General features: G+C 43.8%; 1 protein-coding gene across 24 annotated transcripts in view; it reads left to right on the forward strand.

Moving 5' to 3' along the window:
* The window catches only part of FNBP1 (formin binding protein 1), a 98,335-nt gene extending 75,871 nt beyond the window's left edge, over window positions 1–22,464 (forward strand). For 7 of the 24 annotated variants that reach the window (XM_027649768.1, XM_027649762.1, XM_027649769.1 and 4 more), the window contains 8 exons: window positions 2,857–2,943; window positions 6,135–6,149; window positions 10,144–10,253; window positions 12,598–12,730; window positions 13,679–13,800; window positions 14,191–14,330; window positions 14,696–14,854; window positions 16,970–18,353. In XM_027649768.1, coding sequence (XP_027505569.1) covers window positions 2,857–2,943; window positions 6,135–6,149; window positions 10,144–10,253; window positions 12,598–12,730; window positions 13,679–13,800; window positions 14,191–14,330; window positions 14,696–14,854; window positions 16,970–17,004 — 801 coding nt within the window. In that variant the 3' untranslated portion in view covers window positions 17,005–18,353. Of the gene's footprint in view, window positions 1–2,856; window positions 2,944–6,134; window positions 6,150–10,143; window positions 10,254–12,597; window positions 12,731–13,678; window positions 13,801–14,190; window positions 14,331–14,695; window positions 14,963–16,969; window positions 18,354–19,229 lie in introns of those variants that run through there. The other 17 variants (XM_027649772.1, XM_027649779.1, XM_027649780.1 and 14 more) reach the window with 10 other exon arrangements.
* Window positions 22,465–24,108: the final 1,644 nt, after the last annotated feature.

A 24,108-nucleotide genomic window follows, 5' to 3' on the forward strand; every position in this document is an offset into this window, starting at 1 on the left:
CATACCATACTCTTTTAAGTGCTTTGTGTCAAAGGTGAAATAATGAGAACAATGTCCCGTAGTCTTCTCTGGAATCCCTCAAATTTCTGCTGACACATTCATTGAGAATGTGCAAGGAAGGGCTATTGCTAAATCTTCATTTAAACCTTTCACTGTGTTCTTTTTCTATTTCATTTCCTTCCCTTCTCAGCTACCAGGATGTTTGTATGTAAATACTTTTCCTGCCTGATTCATGCTGTGGATTTGGAGGCCAATATTCAGATCATCATCTCTTTTTTCCCCAGAGGGATGGATTAAGGCCACTTGGTTCATCCAGAGATATGGAGGAGAAGGAGAGCCTGCAAACCTTTGGCAGCTTACTCTGTCTCATTTGAAACCTTTCCAAATTCCCATTTTATAGGTCCTTGGTGATTTGTAATATACAAATGGTCAGACTAGTAGATCATCAAAGTGCCATATCACCTTCAAAAATGAAGTAATTCTAACCAGGCAAAAAGGAAATCAAGAACCACCCACAAATCCTTTTAATTTGTCAAGTGAAAAACGAGTGGTTGGTATTTGTTTCAGTTGATAGGACCCTCTGCTATATTCAGTACAACTAGACAATAGTGTTAATTCTGCTTTAACCTTATGAAGATGTCCTTTTCCATCCCCCTGTCAAATCCAAAAGCATCTGAATTTTGCCCAGGAACATGAGCAGTAGTTTCAGGAATACTGGATTTTGATGTTACCAGAGAAGGGAGGAGGATGGAGGGTGAAACTCTCCTCTACACAGAAGGACATTCCATTTGTACAGAAGCACATCAGGGAAGCAACTTCTGAAGGTTGTGCAGGGAGCAGCAGGACAGCACAGGGTAACGGGAGCTTGGACTCTGAATCATTTCATTTGCTCTGAATTTTCTCTCTGCACTGCTGGGTTTGTTCCTTGGCAGAATTCCACTCCAGACACCTTCAGGGAAGGCCACAAGGCTCTCCAAGTGTTCTTTTAGAGAATTCAACTAAATTTGCCAAGCAGGTCCTTCCTGGCTTTGTTGATAACCTGAGCTCTCCACTCCTGCAAAGCCGAGTGACAATGTTTATTCCAAAGGAAACAGGATCATACTCCTTTTTTTTTTTTTGGACTGACTTAAGGGATAAGGAAAAAAAAAAGTAACTACTTGATGTGAACGAGTCCTAAGACCTTTACCAGGATAAATTCCAGCAGCAGGACTCCACATTGTAATTGATCCTTGAAACATAACACGTGAATGGATTCCCATACGACTCCTCCATGAAATCTGTGAGATCAAGGACGTGTCTGGGAGGCAGTGTGTTTTAGCCATTTCCTTTTGAATTTTTGGTTTAGCATCTTATGTTGCATTTGGAAAGAGGAATTACAAAGCTAAAGTGGCAAAGTCACTGGTGACTGTTAAAATGAATTACATAATTAGCTATGATATGTCCTGTGCCCAGTGCCTAGTCTGGTTTTAATTTTGCTTCCAAACCAAAAATCCAGTGAATCTTGTTTTCATGGAAGGAAGCAGATGCCTGAGCAATTCACAACAGATGCAAGGTTAATGTGGAGGCGCCAGTACCAGTATCAGTGGTCACTGCCAATGTGAAATCCTAGTCTGTTAAAAAAAAATAAATTAAATATTTAGGTGCTGACTCTTGGCGGTGTCTATGGTTTTCTAATCACATTTTTGTATTTGCCTCAAAGCTTTTTTTTTAAACCCCAACAGCAGAAATGTCCATTATAGAGAATACCATAAAACTGTTAGAGCACTTATTATGGATCAGAACTAGGAGAAGGGGAAAATCTCTCTTTACACAGTTTTTGTGAGCATTGTTTCTAATAGCTCCTTAAAAAGACACTATAAAAGTAACACTTCAAATCAACTTTGCCTCTTTAGGGAAGTTAAAGCCAGAAGCGTACAAAGAATGAGGAACCACTTACATAACTCATAATTTCATTTGTGCTTGCTCTGCTTTTTCTAATTCCATTTTTGAGGACAAAGGAAACTCGGTATTCTGCTGGTTGATACTAATTTTGTGTTCTTTTGTTTTATTGCTGCAGCGGCAGTAACATCAGCACCTTTTCTTAAAGAGCAATACTCCGAACTAACACCATCCAGGGGTAGAACTTACACCTCTGAATTGCTCCCTGTGCCTTGTGTGGACTTGCCTTTTCTCTCCTGCCTCGGAGCCTGGGATGGGACCGGGCAGAGAGAATGGTCTGGGAGCTGGGATAGATTTTGCTGCCATGACCCGAGTTCCAGCCTCCAGACTGTTCCCTAAAGCACACGGAGGAACTTTTGTGGTTTCCTTCTTAGTGGAAGTTGTTGACTTCATTACAATGTGATTTTATTTCCATTGCACCAGTGGATGTTCTCCCTCCCTGTCTCCTCTGACACCCTGTGCATTCCTGTCCCTCGACACCGAGCTGTCGCTCTGCCTGAGTGATCAGTGCTTTGTTGTTCTGTGAGCATGCAGAAACAGCAAACCAACCACCCCCTCTCCAACCTGCTCTGTTCCCTGCCCTGGGAATACTTGTTATTCTAACGTAAGTGTCTCTCTCTGTGCCAGGACTGGGGTTTTTTGGCGGGTGGGGTCATTACAGCCATGCTTTATTCTAGCACAGAGAGAGATGTTTTCTGACCTCGGTATTTAAGCAAGCATTTAAAACCACAATATTTTCTGATCTCTGTGAGCATGCTGAACTCTTAATATTCACCTAGCTTCTAGGAAGCTCCCACTCTGCACTTTGAGGCTGGTTAAACACTGAGCTGTCTTTTGCTGTAGAAGCAGTAAAAACACAGAGGTGCCGCGCTCGTCTCCAGTGTAACCAATGTGTGTTTTCTCTTGCTGACTCACCAGCAGACACAGTCTTTGTATATTCACAAAGAACTCATGAAGAGGACTTTAGGGACCCCCACGTGTGCCATTGAGGCTAGGGAATATGTTGTAAGTCTGTGTATGGTGTGATCAGCCCATACCGTCGCTGCACAGTCGCTAACCCCACTTACAACGCCGTTCCGAGTGTGCTGTGGGAATGTGCCTTGTCCAAGATCCAAGGGAAATTTGGTGGGAGGCAAGTTGCAGCTTACTGTGTGATGTGCAGGAAAGACATGTCCGCTAGTCCTGGAAATGCTGAAATTGGCCCAACTGAAGTAGCTGGACCTGTGAAATTCGGAGCGTTACAAACGGGTTCCACGCACTCATTCGAAATTATTTCATGAACAAAGTCTTGAGCGTCACGAGCCAACCCCTGTGTGGTGGCACATTCTGTGCCTTGGTGGTGGAGCACTCCCTAGAGCTTTTGGAAGCTTCCCTGAACTGTCTGTGATGATGACAGTTCATGGAATCAAGACACGGGGCCTCTAAATCTGATACTTGGATAAAACAGAGTGTGGGGGGATGGTTACAGGGCCACGATAAAGAAAAAAAAAAAAAAGAAAATTCCCTCCTGGTTGTATTGAAGTCCAGTGATTGATTGCAATCCTGTTTTCTGTAAGTGAGGTTAGTGTCCGTGACTGTCCAATAACACATGGACCTGCTGGCTTTCATGCTCTCTCATGTGTTATTGAAGCTTGTGGCTCTTAGACTCTTCATTTTATCCCTGCAAGACTAAGCTAGACTTGGTTTAGATTGACAGCTTGAAACAGATTTGCTCATTTCAAGGAAATGTAACTTATTTGATCATTTGGGTGGAAAATGCCCCTGTTCTCCCAGGAGCTGTGAGCACGTTTCTAGCTGTGAAAACCCAACAGAACGGGCAAAAGTAGTTGTGTAGTGTTTAATGCGGATTTATTTTCAATCTGCTTATGTTTGTTTCTAGAAACCGAATCACTGTCACATAAAATTACCAATGCATTTCAGAAATGGAAAACTGTGAATATGACTTATTTCAGCATTTCATTGTTTCCAGTCTATGATCTGCTTTATTTATACTGGTTATAACAAACCCTGATGTACTATTTGGAAATGCTATTAATAAATTCTCTATTTTTTTGTCGTACTGACCAGCATAAGAATTGGGCATACAGTGTCTGTAATCCCTTTAAAATTTGCTGAATTTAGAGCAAAAGAACAGTCTTGATGCAGATGATTCTCCGCAGTATTTAGTGCCTTTAGAGTGAGTAGTGTTTAGCCACTAGCGCATGTAGCAAACATTTGTGCCTTCTTAGAGTGCTTCATAGGTAAATATTTATTCTGCACCATGAGTCTTGTCTGTATATATGTACAAGAATCTCAGTTTGTGCTGATCATGTCTATGCTAAAGTTCACAGGAGTGCTAAAGCAATGATGCAAACACAAGCTGCCTATGCTGAATTTCTTCAGATCATTCTTTCTCCTTCCTCTGTGATTATTCTCTCAAAATGGATTGGTTTTGTTTGCTTCTTTTTTAATGACCTCTTTAGCTCAGAGAGTGAATTTCTTCATGGCACTGTGATTATTATCATGTGTTTGTTTCCTAATGGACTGGACTGCAGAGGGAAGTCTAACTGCTGCCTTGTCCCTGAACCATCAGTTCACATGCAGCATTCCACTATTATTTCCACCATTTATTTTCCTTGAATGACTGGCATGTCTTGCTATACAAATCCTGGTGACTAATGGGAATTAGATTTTTTTGAAAAAAAAAAAAAAAAAGTTTATTTCCTAAATTGTGCTGTCAAACACATCACAGGTGTGGAACCACTCGTTATTTTAATTTCAATCCTAATGGACTGTGATTTTACTCAAAATGGAGCATGTGTTTGAGAGCACCATTCCCAGGAGCTGTTGGTAGTAAAGTGACAGAGAACTTGAATGGAAAGAGGTTCTGAAGTCTGACAGCACAGATTTTTGCCTGCAGTGAGGTGTTTTCCAGCTTTCACATTTCAGCTGTTGTACAGAGTGTGTACGTTTATGCACTGACAAGTTTCTTGGGTATTTTGAGCATTTCACAACTGTCCCCAAAGGGCTGGTAGGGCAGCTCAGTGCTGATAGCTGGAGGAGGAGGAGGCTGGGTGGAGTTTGGATTCTCCCTTTCTATCTGGCTTTAGATCTTGAGCAGCAGCTCACTCTGCTCCTTGGCACTGAGCACTGGAGCACTGTTAGTGTCCCTGTCTCTTGGAAAACCTTCCGAACTGCAGCTGTTGTAATGTCTTGCAACACTAGAGGAGGTTCTGGTAATTCTGGTGGTGGGGTGCCCAGGCACAGTTGTTCACCTGGGAATTTCTGGGGCCCTGCAGCCCTGCCCAGAGCTGTGTGTGCAGGTGATGCTGGGCAGAGACACACCTCGCTGTGCGTGGGCTCTGTGGGCACACGCTGCTTTTAGTCTCGCTTCCCCAGAGTAACTAAAAGATAATGTTTTGACTCTGCCCCAGGAAATGTGGTAACTTTAAGGAATTAGATCATGTATATCATTTAAGGAGCTTGAATAATGTCTTACCACGCTGTCATAGAATCAAATTGGCGTCAAGAGAATAGATTGGGTTTTTTTCCTCCTCCTTGGGCCTGACCTTGTCTGACTATGGCCGAAGTACGTTTGAGTCTGAGTATTTGTTTTTGAATTGTTCAGGAATGTGAAATGACTTTCCATGCCTGCCCAGACAGTGCTGTGCAGTCAGCAGGGACATTTCAGGGATGTTGTCCTCTGGCCATAGTCAGAGAGCTGGGCACTCCCTGGAGATCCCGTCACACTGCTGGAGGCAGTGCTGTTCCTCACCTCCCCACTGAGGTTTGGCTCAGGTGTCACCCCCTCTCTGAAGCCCTCCTGTGAAATGCTGATGCATTTCAGCACGTGTTTGATCTAAAGTGACCCACGTACATTTGCAAGCTCTGATTTTTGACCACATCAGTGATGTTGCTCTAAAGAGAAAGCCCACTGTTGTTGTTGTAGCCACTGTCAGTCAGTCCAGTGCCAAAGCACCTGTGTCCAGGTACAGCACTTCCCATTCCTGTTCCTGGCGAGGAAATGGCAGCTGCCTGAGCCCATCTTGTGAACTTTTGCACAGATCTCTTAGTGTTACCCATTTTGCCTTCCAACAGCAAGGGGATTATGTGTCATTTTATTGTAACATCAGTTTGAAAAAGTTCCTCTTCTACTGATGCACTGTTGTTTTTTCTCTCTCTCCCCCCACCCTGTATCTCTCCAATTTTACATGAAGCTTTCTCTCAAGCTGGTAAGCACATTTACAGCATGCCTGTCCTGTGTTTTAATCACAATTTCCTGTGTGTGTTTGAATGTGCACTGTGCCACATGTGACATGACACTGAAATTAACTGTCAAATCTGTTTCTTCTTTGTGTTTGCTTTTTTTGGCATTTATCAGATAACTCTGAATACACAGGTCTGGAGTCTAATAGAGGTGATCAGAATTCAGTCTTCTAATAAGCTGCTAAAAATTAACTCTAATAAATAGTTTAGTTTTCACTTTTATAATCCAGGGCTATGAAAATGTAGAAAAGCACTATTGAGTAATTATGCTACTGTATAAGAATACATTAAAATGTTAAAAGAAGAAAAAAAAATAAAGGTCTCTGAGCTTGCTGGACCTTTTCCAGAGAGCAGTGCATGTCTTTCTGTGTAAAGTAGCTGCAAAGTTTGCTTTCCATGTCCAGGTATTACTGGAAATCTGCACCTTTATCACCTACATTTTACAGCCCTATGTAGTCCTTCAGAATAACCAATAATGATATTAATTAAAATTCTGTAAACCTTAACCAACAAGGTTAACTCAATCTGATTTGAATTCGCAAATGGAGAGAGATGCATATGTGTGAATCCTAAATTCCACCTTGGATGCAGCTGGGAAGGTTTCTTGAACTATGGTAAGATAAGATGTTGCTCAGTTGGAAAGGGAAGGGGTGATCAGACCTGGGAAAGCAAATTACATGCTGAACTTCATACACAAGGTACTGTTTTGCTTGAGATACTCCACACCTTGATATGTTCCTGACAGCTTGTCTGCATTCCTTTGCCTTGGAGAGCCCTGTCACAAGGAGAATGCAGCTGGTTTGCTGACCCACCTTGTACAAGCATGTGAGAGCCACAGTGACTGGTGGCAGTTTTGGAGAGCTTTGGGATCCACAGGAGCACCTTTATTGCATTAGCTTCAGAGTTCTCTTATTCCTCACCAGTTAGATCCTTTGGGTGCTCTTTCCCTTCCCTGTGAGGGTGACGAGTCCCTGGCACAGGTTGCCCAGAGAAGCTGTGGCTGCCCCATCCCTGGAAGTGCCCAAGGCCAGGTTGGACGGGGCTTGGAGCAACCTAGGATAGTGGAAGGTGTCCTCCTGGCAGGGGAGTGGAATGAGATCAGGCTTTAGGTCCCTTCCAACTCAAACCATTCCATGATTCTGCATGTATCTTGTTCTTTGGTACGTCACTGTGGGCCTGTTCTGCTCATGGCAGCTCAGCTCATCCAGAGGAAACACGAGGGCCATGAGCTGCCTGGAGTGGCTTTGGAAGTTTTGGAAGTTTCTAGTCCTGCTGCTGCTCTGGCAACACAATGACTTGCTTGGGCTCCTTTAGCAATGTTGCTTCTCCCTGAAGACCTATGGTAGGTCTGAGTAATGGTGGAAGTGTCTGGAATACTTGCAAATCTTTTGGCTGTTACCAAGCCACTGTCCTGGGAGTCCAGTGATTTATACCATGGATTTGCACTCGTTTTCCTGGTCACAGTGTGTTGTGTAGCTGAGCTAAGCCTCTGTAGGAATAAAACCTCCCCAAATGGCTGGCCTGGCCTTTCCCCAAGAATGGCACAAACTGGAAAGGTGTGCAGAGAGGGCTGAGACCATGTGCACCTCAGGTGAGGAAAGTGGCTTTGTTGTAATCTCCTCTTAGTCCTAACATAGCCTCCTTTTTCACAGTCCTTCATATTGGGACAGTTTGCATCCTAAATCCCAGTATCTTTATGCAAGGAAACCTTGTGAGCTCCAGCTCTGCTGGTCCTGTGACAGCACATCAGAAGCAGCACAGCTTTCCCCTCCACCTCACTGCTGCAGCATTTTTAATGTCCACAACTTGAGAGAGAGCCCAGGTGTGTTTTCACTTCAGAGCATGAAATGTGCCCAGCATGTGCAAAAACTGCTCCTTGAACTCTCCCTTTTGGAGCAGGAACTGCAGCTTCTGATGGAAATTACTGAGCATGGAATAAAGTCAGAGTGGGATCTGACTCCCAGTCTCAGGTTGTGCAGCTCCATGGAACACTCGTGCTTTGGTCTGAAGCATTGGGAACAAAGCTACTGGATTTAGTCCAGCCTAGAGCTTTTTGAATGAAGCTGAAGAATCAAAAACAAGATATCAAAAAGAAGGTGCTTTTCCAAATTTGCTTGGCTACATCTGTTGCGTTCCCCTAACGTATAAATGGGGATATTTTCAAGAGTATCTGTCTCTTCTGCTTAGAACTGAGGAGAATATGTCAGAATATGTCATCTAGTCTTTCCTATAACTGCTTGTTTACAAATCTGCCTCCAGATGCTTTACCTTAAAAAGATGTCTATTGGTTTAGTGTAGATTATCCATAAAACAGATTGAATCACTCTCACATCTAATGTGATGTGGGAATTACTGTCAAGCAAAATATTAACACTGAAGAATAAATTCAGATAGGTCTCTCCTCTACCAGGCACAACAAGTGATGTAAGCACTGCTGGGACTCCAAGTGGTAAAGTTTAGGAATCAGCACAACTTTTTTAGTCATTTGCCTTAAATTTGCTTTCTCGTTGTCTCAAGTGGAATTTTAAGTATTATTACACAGTTGATCAAGGCTTAATTAGACATATGTGCTGTCTTTGACAATCAATGCAGCAGCAGTTTCATCAGGCTGTTTATGTTGTTTTGGAATGGCCAGTCCAGAGGAGAAGGTGACCTGTCCCTGCTGTCCTCCAGCCCTCGGACACCCACCCACACACTTTCTTTCTGAACAGCTTGTTCTGCAGCTGCAGAAGAAAGAGAGAGTGTGGTGTCTCAGCACATTCAGTGCAGAGCCAAGAGTCTAATGGGCAGGTTTTGTGGCACTGTGTCCACTAAATCACACTCCTCAGAGAGAAATTTGGTGTTTTAGTAAGACTGATGTCCCAGACCTGCTCACAAGCTGGTGGACCACTGAATTTGGTTACTCGGCTTTGTGTTTTTATCCTTCTTTCTCCCATAAACCAGTATTCCCCCCTTAGAAACGGGACATGGAACGAGCAGAAAACAAAACAAGTAAAACCTGCCCAAATTCAAGATTATGCATGAGAACCTCAGTCCCTTATGGTGCAGCTAATTAGTATTGATGTGTGTTCCATATAGCCCACCCAAACTGTCCCCCTTGCCTTCTGGCAAGACAAAAATAGGTGTGACTGTGAAGAAAATAGTGTGGATGTATTTTATGTGTCATTTATCTGCTATATCAAATTGAGGCAATCAAGAGGAGACATAGCAGTTTGAAGGCAGAGAAGGGGGTTTCAAGCAGAATCACGCAAAGGTAACACTGTGGTGTTCATGTTTTTTTTCCTTTGGTTATGATTTCAAACTGATTGATTCTATGGCTTTGATATAACTCCTGATTTTTATGCTAGTACAAGGGAGAGAGGAAAAACTGAGAGGCTTTGGCATGGAAGGTGGATCCTGGAAAGTAAGCAGCATGTTTTTTAAATTGCAGAATCCAGTGGGAAGTGCTTCTATTTGCTTGGTGTGTTCAGGAGAGCCCTGACATAAATTAACTGTGTTGGAGCAGCACTCAGGCAGCAGTCAGTGGTGCACAGGAGAAGTGTGACTGTGACACAGGAGTAAAATCCAGGAACTGCTTTTATGGGAATGCTGTCTGTAGCAGGGTGAAGGAAGGCAGGAAAGATCAGCTTTCCATGAGAAGGGAACTATGTTAAATAAAATCTGATTATAACTGTAGATAAAAATAGTTTCTCAGCTTTGCTGTTGAATTCTGGAATTTTCCAGTTGATTAACCACTGTTATGGAAGCAGGATGTGGTCCTGGGATCATTTCTAGGGCATCCAGATTCCTGACCATTCAGGGACTGATAACACAGTACAAATGGTAACAATGCTTCAGACCATTGTGACTTTTGCACAGGTTTTTGTGAGCTGTTTTCAAAATGCAATCCCAAAGGATTCTTTCAGATTCTGATTATTAATTTTTTTCCTTATTCCCCCCCCTCCATTCCACTCTGTGCAGGGAGCAGGGCCCGAAGACTTCAGCAATCTCCCACCTGAGCAAAGAAGAAAGAAGCTTCAGCAAAAGGTGGATGAACTAAACAGGGACATTCAGAAGGAGTTGGATCAAAGGTGAGTCAAAGCTCTGGAATGAAAAATGAAATAGGTAATCTCATATAGAACAGAAACAACTATGATATAAGAAGCTCAGATTTTAAAAGCAGTGATTTGATCATGGCTGATGTAGGTCAGAGCTGGGGCAAAAGCTGCCTTTCTGGTTGTTCCATTCTCCCACCTCAATGTAGTGCATATCCTGCCTTTGGAATTGGTTAAAAGAGAAGATCTTGGTATAGGGATGGGAATGATAGAAGTCCAACAACTGGAGACAACTTTTCCTTCTTTCTGGACTTGCTTTCTTGGGCTTTTGAAGAGGAAAAGACAAAGGTCCCTGTTGGATACACTGAGGTTGTTTCTTGATGTGAGCTGTTGATGAGGGTGTTCTTAGTGAAGAACAGGAGATAACTACAGCCTCAGTCAAAGGTACAAGCATTGGCCTCCCAGCACTGAGCAGAGCCCCTGTGTCTGAGGGACAAGGTAGATCCCAACAAGAGAGGCTGTTCTAGCATTATAACATCATCCAAAGTGCTGATTCTTTGGTGTGTGCCTCAAGTCTCTCTGTAGCTTAGATTTCCTGGAAGCAGGAAGATAATGACTCCTGTGCTTTTGTGAATGCTTTTTCTACAAGGCTGCATTTAACATTCTGGTTGAGAATAAGGCTATTTTAGTTACCCACTTTTAATAGATTCTGGCAGCCTGTATTTGTACTTTGTGTTTGTTCACATTCTGCAGTTGCATTAAAGATTCAGCATGTTTTGTTTGCAAGAGAAGGAACTTTTCTTCCCTGAAGGATTTCAGGACTAGTCTATCCCTAAATACTGCTTTGCATTTGCACAGTTGTGCTGTTATCTTGCTTTCAAGAACCTGTTTATTTTGCCTACTAACCCAGAAATTCTTCTTTGTATTTTATATCGTGACTAAGAAAGAAACACTGCATGTGGTTATATGATTTCTCATTACTTTGGTTTTTTCCCTCTGTGGTAACTTTGATTTGTCTGTATGGAATTTTTTCCTGCTCTGTATTGATCCCAACATTAAAATCAGATATGGAATCAGAGCAGAGTGTTAGTTAAAATATAGTTTATGACTGAGGAAATAGCACCATCAGTTAAATAAGAGTTAAACAAATAGTAATAACTGTGACTCATATGTTTGCAACATTGTCCCTTAAGGCTTCAAGCACAGAGCAGTCCCACTTCCTTGCCACCCACACTTTTTCCCAGTTTCCACACACACAAAGCAAAGCCAGGCACAGGATTGCAATTGTCAAGAGTTTGGTGGGAAACTCTAAAATATAAAGAGTGTTAACTTGAGTCGTGGGACTCACATTAACCTTTCTCCCCCCAGCTAATGCCTAGAGAAAAACTGAATAGAAATACAGGAAATCAGCTCATAATTCCATCTTTCAGCTCTGAAGTGTCCATCATCAGGCAGATAACTCTTCTGTGAGCTGAGCCTCAGTGTGGCTCAGGTCAGAGGGAGCTCACTGCTGTCAGTGCGAGCTCTGCAGGCACTGAGGGAGCTCATCCAGGCATGTCCTGCATCAATCCTGCTTTTATGGCACCAAATCCGTCATAGCAGGACTGAAAATTACCATCTCAGAAACCCTGGGCTCTTGGCACTGGGGCTGATATGGAACAGCCCCCAGAAGGAGCTGAGGGAAGATACCCTCAGCAGGATGCAGGGTTGCATTTTCTAGCCTGAAGTCCGTCTGTCGCTGTGCTGTGACAAACACAAACCATCTGGACTCAGCTTCGTTTTAAGCAGTGTGAAATAAATAAATATCTTACACATTATTGGGGTTGCTAAAGACAAACTGCAACAGGCAGGGTGAGAATTTCTGGTTTGCACTCCATTTCTGTTATTGATACATCCATGTGTACATCTTTGCCCCAGTTTCTCAACTGGAGGTCAGTCTGTGATGGATGATAATGATGCAACTTTTGTCTCTGCCCCAAAAACTGGAATGATATTCATTTAGAAAGTTAGAGCTGTCATTCACTGCAATGATTGTGAGATTATATTTTTTTTTTATCATTATAGTTTTCCCCAGGGTTAGCAAGTAGATACTGTAGTACAACAATAACAGGCTAAAAATCAATACCAGAGATCTTCTCACACTGTAGGTAAATCACTGTTTTTCACCTCTGACAGTGTATATTCTCTTCTGGTGAGTGATTTTACTGGGTTTTTTTAATGGCAAAACATTTGTATGTTCTCAGTTCCCTTTGTAACAGCTTAGGTTGAACCCCAGAGTGAAGAAGAGGCAGTTTGTTATCCTTTCATGTGCCCTCATTTAGAGAAAGGCATTTGCCCCCAGCTGCGCTAACACGTGTTTTATTTTTCCTCTGTCTCTCAGAGATGCCTTAACAAAGATGAAAGATGTGTATATCAAGAACCCCCAGATGGGAGATGCAGCGAGTGTGGACCACAGATTATCAGAGCTGGCACAGAACATTGAAAAGCTACGACTAGAAGTTCAGAAGTTTGAGGTATGAGAAGAGACACTTTAGTAAAAAGCAGCTCAGCAAATGCTCAGGTCTGAGCAGGTTGCTTCATGGCTTTTCCAGAGGTATTGATGCACTTTCTTGCTGGGAGTGTGAAAGTGCTGCTTGAGCACTTGCATTAGTCAGGATCTCTGATCTGATTTGTGTAACATAAACATGCACCATCTCCTGTGACTGTCAGCCCGCAGTTTAATTTGCCACAGAAAACAGATTGTGCTAAGTGGAGGTGAAAAGAAAATGTAGTGCTCTCAGGACTGCCCAGAGGGGTTCAGATGCTTATTTAATTAATTAAATAAATTGAAGCATCATGTTACAGACGTCTGTGGAAAATCAGAGTGACACAAATGCAAAGCACCATTTAGAGACTGACAGCCAGACCAAAGCCATCAGATGAAATACCTTTAAAGGAATAGTCTGCCATGAACAGGAAGCCTCCTTAGTGATATAAAATCTCAAGAGCTGAATGGGAGTGTTTGAAATATATGAAGCCCATTATAATTACATGAGAAGGATTATAGGGCTGAGAAGACTTCACTCTTTATTTTTCAGTTAGTACATAAAACAGATACAGCCCATTAATTTTTGATGTTTCTTACAGTTGTGGCTTTACTATCCGTTGCTCTTACTCGTTTGAAATCAGTGGCTCTTTGATTCTCCTCAGCTTTGGTTCTTGTGCATTCAGCAGTCCCAGAGGTTGCTGTGTCTCTGGTGTTACTGAGATTTCTCAAAGCTGCCACCCATCTTTTTACTCAACAGTGACTAGAGCAGCAGCATCTCCTGGCAGCTGCTGTTAACTGATTCCCTTGGCTTATGGTGTTTTCAGCACCCGGCGTCAAAAAATATTTAAGGAAACGTGAATATGTTTACAAGCACAGTTTTGGATCTGTGGTGTGAGTGACACAGCAGAGCTAAAGGGCTGTCTGTCCCCGGCAGGGCTGGCTGGCAGAGGTGGAGGGCCGGCTGCCCGCGCGGAACGAGCAGGCCCGGCGCCAGAGCGGGATGTACGAGCCCCAGAACCCGTCAGCAGTGAACAGCTGTGCCCAGGACCGGGAGAGGTACAGTATCTGTGCAGGGTGGGCAGCTGGACCCACTGCCCTCGGCTCTGCAGTGCTCAGAAACCCGTCCTGTCACCAGGCCTACCGCGGGCACTCCGGAGTGTTTTGCATCCTCGTTTTATCCTATCCCAGCTCCAAGAGCTGTGGTTCTGAATGTGTTTCTGAGCTGTGTGGTAGCCCCCACGCTCCCTGCTCTGAAGGCGAGCGAGACAGTGCGTTTTTTACAGCTTTTAGTGGTATAAGTGATGTGTCCCACCCCCCTGGTGTCACAGCCAGTTCTGAGCTGCTCCAGCCACAGTTGCTCCCCTTGCCTGACGTGCCTGGTAACCCAGTGGCTCTCTCTGCTCCTGAGGTTGGTTGCTATAGTTGCTCTGTTTTTCCTCTCTTGAGCAGCCCCGATGGCAGTTACACAGAAGAGCAGAGTCAGGAGACTGAGATGAAAGTACCTGCAACAGACTTTGACGATGAATTTGATGATGAAGAACCACTACCCACCATAGGAACGTGTAAAGCACTCTATACATTTGAAGGTATCACTCCAACTTTACTTTCATTTCACTGACTGTTTTTTTTCTAATTCATATACCGAGAACAAGTGGGAAACTTTCAGTTAAGCCCTGCAGTGCAAAGGGCAAGTAAGGCTCTGGTGTGATTCTGTTTGCACTAAGTGATTTACCTCCTGTCACACAGGGACTTTGCAAGAAGAACCAAAACTCTGGTGTCAGGATTACATTTATCTGTTTATTTGTGTTCACACTGTTGACTCCAGAATCCCACGTTCCTGTTTTTGCTGCCAGTGGTGCAACAAAGGTTGTGTCCACACGTCATCACCCCAAAGTGCTTCTGGTTCCCACTGTGCAGGACACCCTAAAATCCCTGTTACTGTGTCTTTCAGGCCAGAATGAAGGAACAATTTCTGTAGCAGAAGGAGAGATGCTCTATGTAATAGAAGAAGACAAAGGTGACGGGTGGACGCGGATCCGAAGGAACGAAGATGAGGAGGGCTATGTCCCCACGTCTTATGTTGAAGTCTATTTGGACAAAAATGCCAAAGGTGCTATGACCTATATTTAATACTATTATTTTTATTTTATTTGCTTTCACAGAGGTAATCCAACCCTGAAGCTGCTCTGTGTTGCAGATACAGAGCCTTTTAAAAGTCTGTACAATGCTACCAAGTGCATTATTCCGTACATGGACTAATTATGGCTTTCTGTACTGCAAAACGTGCTTTTATTGCTCAGAGAAGGGTAGTGTGGGGGACTGTGAAACCAGAGGGGAAATGCAGCCTTTCGTGGACAGTGTTTGCTCAGCTGTCACTGCCATTGCACTCCCAACTTAGTGCAGGAAGCACAGAGCCATTTGGGATAATACAGGCTCTCCTCAGATATCCAGGTGGCATCTCAGACTCATTCACGAGTCAGCTGCTTGTCCCAAACTCGTTCAGTGGAACTTTATGTAGGAAATATTTAGACTGCTGGTTTGTGTCTGTGTGGGAGCTTTCCAGAGCCTGTTGTGTCCTGGGGACCTTCTGGATTGAAACCTGGTCGTCATTTAGTGTGTGAGGTAGGGGAAGGAGAGGTCTTGCCAAAACCTCTGTGATCCTTGACAAATGGGTAAAACATTAAGAAAGCTCCTCTGTTCTTTCCCACCTTGCTACATTTCAGATGTATTTGCTGTTTCAGATGACCATAACTAATGGTTTGATCTTTTGCTCACACAAGATCAATGGAGACATTCAGAGTTTGGACTCTGTAAGCTGCTGTTTGTTGCTTTTAATTCCTCCCAAAGAGGTGTGCTGAGTAAGGAAGCAGTGCTGCTGGGCAGTCCTGGCTGGAATAAATGCCAGCACTGAACACCTGGTAATGGGATACACAGAGAAATCAAAAGATTTTAGTCCTGTTTGAAATCAGGATGTGTTAGAACTTCGCTGTTAAATAATTTGTGTTCATTCAGTCACTTAATCCTTCAGATTATTGTTGTGTTTCCTAGACCTTAGAGTTCTTGGTGTGAAACAAGCTGCCTCATCCAAGCCAAAACAACACTGAACCATTTTCACTGGGATTTATGGGCACTAGGAAGAGAGGAGTGGAACTGTGTGTAAATCAACACTATAACTTGAGCAGTTCACAGTGTTGGATTCAGTGTTAAATCAGTGCAGTGCCTTGTCTGCTGCAGGTGAAAATCTGGGCCTTGTTTTATTTTGCCATAATACAGGAGTTTTGTGTTTGTGTTGGCAAATTACAGGGTCAGTTGAGTTGCAGAGGAGTGCAAGAAAGCTTCCACTGGACTGAAAATGCAGTCAGTGCTGGGGGTGAAGGTTGGGACAGCTGCAGCCACTTCTGTAGCCATGATGGAGGTTTCCTGGATACTTTAAAGTTTTTCCATTACTTTTACTGGACTTCAGGACCAAAATCAAATGTATCTGTGAATATCTAATATATAGGAACTATAATGTTTACCTCTTTTATTTCTCAATTCTCTTCTTAAAAAGAAAAGCTAAAAGAGAGCTTTTCTTTAAGTGCAGCATAAAGATTTGGGGGAAATGTTACTGTGTTTAAAAGACGAAGTTTGTTGCAAGCTGCAAATTTCTCATTTGATTTTTAATGTATTGGTAGCAGTGACTTGATTCAGTCCTTGAAATGGAAGCGATGACATTCCAGAAAATGACACTGTAAATACTAAAGCATTTACAAAGTTCAGTATTTCCTTCCTCTTTTTTTGGAGAGAAGTTTGAGCAGCTGATACTGCTAAAGGCTGGCTGCTCACAGCAGCTCTGAGTACACCTGTGACTCCCCCAGCCAGCAGAATAAGCACTGGCTCAGGAGTACCTGCCCAGCCAGGTTGTTCCTGTGCTGTGAGCCAGAGGCAGCTCTGCCTGAGAAATCCCACTGCTAAAGCTTTGTGAAAAGCTGCTTTTTCAGTCAGCTGAGGCCTGTGCTGTCAGGGCTCTGCTGCAGAACTGAGCTGAGCAGGACAGGTAAGTCATGTGCTGCAGGTGCCCTCCTGAGCACAGCCTTCAAGGAGCCCAGCTGGGTCTGTGTGCCCCTGCAAATACCTGTGTGAGGGCTGTTGGTGACATTTACAGAGGATGTTGGCAGAGCCTGTCACAAAAAGAACAGTAATGTCTATCTTCTTTTGCCTTTTTTTTTTTTTTTTCTTTTTCCAGATGTGTACAAACCACTTCAGAAAATCTCTGAGTAGGTTTGCATAGGCCTGTCCACCCTTTATTCTCCTGGTTTGCTGCTACGGTTGTTTTAAGAGCTGTGTTTGAGAAGGTTTTCTTTAGAAGAGATGAATGCACATGTCATATCTCCAGCAAGGAAAGACTCTGTTAGGTTCCAGGTTCTGCTCTCTCAGCCGATGCGTTGTCAGGTCGCCTCCGAAATGTCAGGAAAGCACTGGCCCCACCGTGTCCATTTAGTGCAAACAGCATTTGTTTTGTCCTTCCCGGTAGAAATGAGAGCTGCAGGGTTCATTCTCGTTGGGATTCACCCAGGAAACTATTCTGTGCACACACGGGTGTAGCATCTTGCAGGGCTTTTCTGCACCTGTCGGGTGTCTGGTGCTGAGAACTGTCAAATACAGGAGCCAGTCACTCAAGATTGACCATCCTGTGTCACTGACTGTGGTACCTCATCACCTTCTTGGGAACAAAACTGTCTTTCTCACTGAGGGATGTTGTGAAATTGTGTGATACACACACACAAAAAAAAATCTGCATGGAATAACCAGCTCTGTATAAACTCTGCATTGCACCCAACAAAAACGCCACGTTCCCCTTCCAGCAGAAAGCCTGGATGTTTGGGTGCCATGCAAGGAATAAGGGCTGGTTTGTGAAGTTAAACTTCTTGATAAGAAACTTTTTTGGAGCCGAGGGCTGATGAGCATTTTGGCTCCTTGGCCGCTGTGGGTCTGTTCCCCCTCACCTCTGATATCAATAAATCCTCGTGGGCAGCTCTGGGGTTCCCAGTGCTGCAGCTCTGCTGTTTGCTGAAACCATCCTGCAGAGCCTTGACTTATATAAATAAATAGGTAAAAGTTAACCACGCTGATGCACTTTTTATCTAGGATATATCTGATTATTTAATGCTTGCCAAATCACCTAGGAATCGGTAATTATAAACTGGACTGTGGCTTTTTAAAATCCTTTTGTTAAATATGTGCCCTTAGTTCTCCCAGTATTAAAAAAAAAAATATGTATATAACATAACTTAAAAACTAAAGTTACTTGAATTTGAATTGTTTTTATCCTTTTATATGTGTATAAATATAAATGGTTTTATAGGCTGTTCTTCTGCTTAACCCAGCTGTTGTTTTGGTAACTACTTGGTCCCTCTTACATGGAAAAGTGTTTTTGGTTACTCAGCTGCCTGCACCTGGTTGGACTCACATAGAAACTGCTGTTGTGTGTTAAGGTTTGTTAAATCTGGCCAGTGTGGTTGTCTCATTTCCTTTCTTATTTTTTAAAGAATCATCATCTGTGAGGAATCTCTTTGTAGCTTGATGTACCATGGTGTCTTCTTCTAATAAACATTATATTTTCTCATTCCTGTGAGGTTTTGTTTTTTGGGTGTTTTTTTAAACGGCAATTCCTAGTAAGTGGTGACAATTAGTGGCAAAAAATAGTGAAGTTTAACTTTACTAAGGGACAGCAAATGGCCCAGAGCTACTTCCCACACTCAGTACCAATGCAATTCCTGTTCAGGAAAAATTTTCTGTTGTGGCTCTTTGAAAACTTTTTTGTGGTGTCATTTGGAGGGTGTTTGTGGAAGTGGGTGCTCTCTGAAATGTGAGGGACGTTTGGACTCATCCTGTATTCCCTTGGATACAGCAGTTTGGGCCAAATCACGCTCCTGGATTGTGGCTTCACTTGGCCAAAGGAAAAACCTGCCCTCAGCCAGCAGACTGTGGGAACAGGGATGGGCAGAGGATGGGTTTGGAGGCTTAGGCTGGGTCACTGACCTGTGTATTCCTGGGCTTCCCTTGGCAGTGAAAGGTCTCTGCAGCCTGTGGTGGAAAGGAGAGCTCCGAATTCTTCTGCAAACTCCTTGTGTTTTAGTCTGCTGTTGTTTGGTAGCATTGATGGTCTCTGGAGCTGTCACTTGAACAGATGCAATGCTGCTTTGCAGACTGAGAATTGAAAAGCTCTTTGTTTTCTCAGTGGCACGAAGTAGGTGCTGGCAGGGTCCTGCTCCTGAGGAGGAGAGCAGTGTCCCAGTGATGCTCATCCCCAGGCTGGAGGGGAGGGCTGAGGGTGAAGGATTGCTGTTTGAGTTGGGAGCCTTCCTTAACCCCCTGTAACCCAGTAGATGCTTGATGCTCTATTTCCTTTAACCTCCTGCAGGCAGTGCTGCTCTTAAGGGATCCCATCTTCCCCAACCTCTTTCTAATCCAGTCTCTTTCTTTTTGTCTTTCTTATGTTTTAGATTCCTAAAGGTGTTTGTGCTGGTGCAAGAACCTCGGGGCGAGCTTGTCACAGAAGGAGAAACAAAATGGTCTGTTTACCCTGCAGGCAGTTAAAACACACCCATGGAAAGCCAGACTCCCAGTCTAGTCTGGAGTTCCCACTTGAAAAATTCAGATCTAAATTCCATCCCAGCACCATTCAGACGCTTGCTCTTTTCCATGGCATGCTGCTTGTGGCTCAGATCACCTTATCAGCCTTTCCCACTCTTCTGCCAGCTTGGCACAGCCCCTCTGTCAAACACAACCCACAATTTCTCCCCCACCCAATTCCTCCCACCTTCTGTCAGAGAACTGCTGGCTGCCCTTGGATGCAGAGGGCGGCCGGAGAGTCCCAAGCATGTGCTGGTCTGTCTTCTGTCCCTCTGTCCCTCAGTCCATCTGAATGTACACACTGGTCCATCAGCATTTCACACGGTGCCTTTAGTGCTAATCCTGCAGGAATTCTCATCAGAGAGCGTGGAAGGGAGGTGGAAAACCTCCCCTGGGCACAGTGTTACAGCAGCTGGACTGGGCTCTGAATTTGCAGATATTAAATTTGATCCATTCAATATTCTGCTTTCCCCAAAAGGTCGCTAATCCTTGTCAGCCTTTATTTTTTTTTTATTTTTTTTTTACATCCAGGCTGATGCTCATCCCAAGTGTTAAACCCCTATGACCTTGCTGTTCCCTGAAACCCTCTGAGCTCACGTGTTGTACGCTGGTTTTCCTGCTTGTTCTCCCTGCCCCCTTCCTCTTTATCCGCCCTCCTCTCTCCCTCCCCTTCCTCACACACACACACAGACACACACAGACAGTGGCATTTTGGTTTGAAGCCCCATTTTGCTGGTCACAGGCCCCGTTTGGCTCTCGTTTCAAGCCTGCATGCTCGCCCTGTTGCCTTGCCTGCGCCCACCTTCCTCAGGGTCACGTTATTTTGTGGCTCGTGGTTAATCTCTTTGCAGTTTTCTTTTTTTTTTTTTTTGTTGGTTTGTTTTTCAGCATTTCAGACCTGCCTTCTCTTTTTTTTTTTTTTTGCATGACCTCCTGTGCGTTCTCATCAGTTAACGTTTGAATAACAGAGTTTTTTTAGCTAAATAAAAGAGGGGGGAGAAAAAAGGAAAAAAAAAGAAAAAAAGAAATCGCACTATTTCCTTCTCCCACCTTGTCATGGACTGGACCTGGACCCAGCAGCCAGATAGGAATTGTGACCACCCTGTTCTCACATGGTTTGGTTAAAGCAGAAGTAGGATGATAAGTGATGCTGCACTCTCTCATGTCATGCAATGAGGAGAGAGCTACAACATCTCCAAATATCACAAGTTCTGGACCTCAACTGCCTATGAAAGGGTCAATTGCTCTCTAAACTTCTGTATTCTAACTTGGTTTCCTCTCAGTCGTCACCATTGCTTGGGTTTTAGTCATCTTGGACAAGTTTGAGCCCTGTAAGAGTCAGTTGTCACCAAACAGCTCCCGAGGGCTGAATTTATTCATCGATCAACACGTCGTTCGGGGGGATCTCCTGGCTCCAACCCAACTTCAGCACATTTTGTGCAACCCCCAGATTTTGAGAAAGTTCATGTCAAAGCCACTGTGGGCAGTGACCCTAAAATGAAACCTCTCAGGGTTAGTTTGCAGACAGACCAGTGTTGTTTTGCTGCCTGCTGTGCTGTTGTGTAGGGTCAGCACATCGAAACACATCCCAGAATCACAGACTCTCCATGCTGAGGGTGGCCTGGGCCATTCCCCTGCAGGATGAAGTCATTTTTTTAGTTGGGTTATGTGTTGTATTCATAACTCTGCCTCTTTCTCTCCATTCAAGACACCAACTTTTATTTTCATTAGCACAAAGTCCCTCAGTGCTACAGTTCATCCTGTAGCTGTTGTAATGATGGTGCTTAATATCTGCCAGCAGAAGGTTTGTATTTTAAACCCAACCCAAGTGGCTCTGGAGCCTGTGCTGAGCACAGGGAACACCAATCCCAAGGCTGTTGGGATGGCTGTGGCATCAGAGGGTCAAAATCCATTAAACCACATCCTTATCATTGCTGCTACTGTGGTCACTGAGCTGTTTAGATCCATGAGACTCCAGGGGGGATGCACACACTTGGCACCTGTGGCTTTGTGCAAAGATTTGTGCAAAGGCTTTGTGGCATCCCCCTCGGGGGATCTTAAAGGGTTGAGCAGGTGAAGGGGGTGCAAAAATATCCTTAAAATATTTTTAGCTGCAGTATTTTTATTCTTGTGTCCAATGCACTGTTGAATCAGCAGCTAAGAATTCATTTTCACCTATTGTTGTGCCATCTATGTAAAAATTAGATCAAAGTTTTGCTTTTCTATATTTAATCTGGGTGGACAGTATATTATTGTCAGCCTCTGTGGAACATTGGAACAATTGCAATGTCTGTGTTGCTCAATTGTGCTGTAGAAGGAGCATTAGCTTTAGCTGACTGGTTGACTCGCAAAGTTTTATTGAAAGACCATGTATGGAGTTTTTATAAACTTGGCAACTAGTTCCCAAAAGCCTGGGTCTTAAAGCTTATTTCAAAAACAGTGACAGTCATGTGTCATAGCCTCCACACGTTTATTCTGCTGCCGTTATCCAGGGTAATGAATGAGGAATTTTTGTAGAATTCACCTTTGGCAAATGCTGAAGAACTAAAGATGTGACTGGTTTATAAAAACTCTGCTTGAATTTACTAATCTTGCCCAGCAGCATGGACTGTACATCTATGAGATCTCATGATCCCCAGCAAAAGTCTCTAATGCCCTTTCTTAACACGTGTAAATAGAGAAGAAACATATTTACTGATACTCAAAAGTTGTGTTTAATGCTGAGTATTTTTCAGAAGTTCATTTAGTTTGATGCATATTGTTCTTTGGTTTTTGTTTTCCTGCCTGAAATGTCAAAAGACCTAAAAGAAGCCAAAATTCTATTTTAACATGATGATGTCGAGCACTTTTTTATTTGTATATGTGTGTGTATGTGTGTTTGAGCACTGATCTCGAGACTTCGGTGGCATCTCAGTGTTGTGATTTCATTGCCAATGTAAAAGGTTCTGGTGTTGCCCATTCATTTCTGGAGACAGAATTCAACCAAATAAAGTGCTTCCATTTGAAAGCGAATATTGACCTTGTAGCAATGAAACAAAGTCATCTGCATATTTAAATAAACATTTAATTCCAGAAATATGGTTTCGCTGGACCCTTTTGATCAACCAGATTTGGTTTGTTTTGGTTTTTTTTTTATTATTATTATTATTTCCCACTGGAATTTTCAGGCATTTGAAGTATTAATTTGGCTCTGACTTGTCCCACAGAGCCAGTTCATGTCAGGTCACTTTGAGACAATGATATTATCAAACTTTTACCTTTCCAGCTGGCACTGCGGAGAGAATGCAGTAGTTGGGTTGTTTTTTTAATTGGACATCTGAGGAGAAAAACATGGGCTGTTCTGGCTGGAGCTGGTGTTGGGAAGGGCAGGTGGTTTGTGCTTTTTCCCACTTTAGTAGGAATCCATGAGAACTGGAAAGCTGAAGAAAACTCAGCGGAGAGAGCTGTACCATGGAATGTTTTGGTTTAGCTGGAAGTCTTGGCAGATTTATTTTTTATTTTTTTTTAATGTGGATTGGTTGTATATTAAAACAACCTGTTGCAAGCCTGGCAGGTAATGGATTTGGGCCTGGCTGTGTGGACATGCAGGTGTGTCAAACACAGCAATGCCTCCCTTCACCGAGTAATCTGAAAAGCAGGCACATTTCTGTAAGTCTGCCCGAGGTGTCCAATTCCATTTTAACATGCAGGGTTGGTGAATAGTGTGTGTGTCTCTAGCTGAGACAAAAACCCTTCTGGCTTCTGCCCTTCTGGCTTCTGCCCTCCATCCAGGGGCCACCAGGATTTGTGGTTGTCCCTCTCAGTGGGTGACACCTGGCTGGTCATTTTATCTGAGAAATAATCTGCAGATTATTTCTTTTTCTAAGGTAAGGTTGCTTAAGCTGCCTTTTTTCTTTTTTCTTTTTTTTTTTTTTTTTTTAAGCAGGATTTCAGTTGTTCTTTGCCAGCACTAATTAACACCCTTGTCAGATCAGGACAAATTGGGGCTGTTTGTGACAGGCTGCTGGTCTTTGTGGTTTTGAGCAATAATGAATAGGAGGGGGTGTCCCTCTGGCTCTGACTTGGATTTATCTTTCACAGAATCAGCATTGCTGACTTTAAATAGAAACAGCACAACCAAAGGGGTGAGTGAGGGCTGGGGGGGTGGAAGCCAAGCTGAGCAATAAGGGAGAAGAAAATGAAATGAGCTTTTTGTGTCTGGGCTGTCACTGATGGGGGTGTGCAGGGGCTGGGTGTGCACTGGGTGGGTGTGCTGTGGCTGTGGGAGAGGGTGGGGAGGTCCCACCCAGCAAGGTGTGGCCTCATGGGCTCAAGCAGGTGAAACTGCAGCTATGTGGGTGCTGCATCTCCAGAGGGAGAGCCAATTCCCCTTCCCTGGGGCTGAGGCAGGACAGGTGAGAGTGTGGGGCAGGTGTGGCAGAGGGTTTGTCACCTGTCACAGCTCTGTTCTGCTCATGGGGAAGAGGAGCAGCACCTATGAACTGAACTGGCACTGCCAGGGGCCTGTGGGGAGGGAGCAGATAATCTGGGATTTGCTCCATCAGTCCAATGCATGGGCAGTTCTTTCATCTCCCCTTTTTTGCAATCAGCAAGGGACCTCATCAAATAAGGGGAAAATGATTTGCAAAAAGCACTGAGAAGAGCTCAGTGCTGGCAATGGCTCCCAGAGCCAGAGCTGCACCTGAGACGTGCTCAGAAATGCTGTAGCTTTCTCCAGTGGAGCTGGAGGAAAGCAAGGCTGCAGCAGGA

Source organism: Corapipo altera, unplaced genomic scaffold (assembly GCF_003945725.1).
Source record: "Corapipo altera isolate COAL_440 unplaced genomic scaffold, ASM394572v1 268, whole genome shotgun sequence".
NCBI classification, from domain to species: Eukaryota; Metazoa; Chordata; class Aves; order Passeriformes; family Pipridae; genus Corapipo; species Corapipo altera.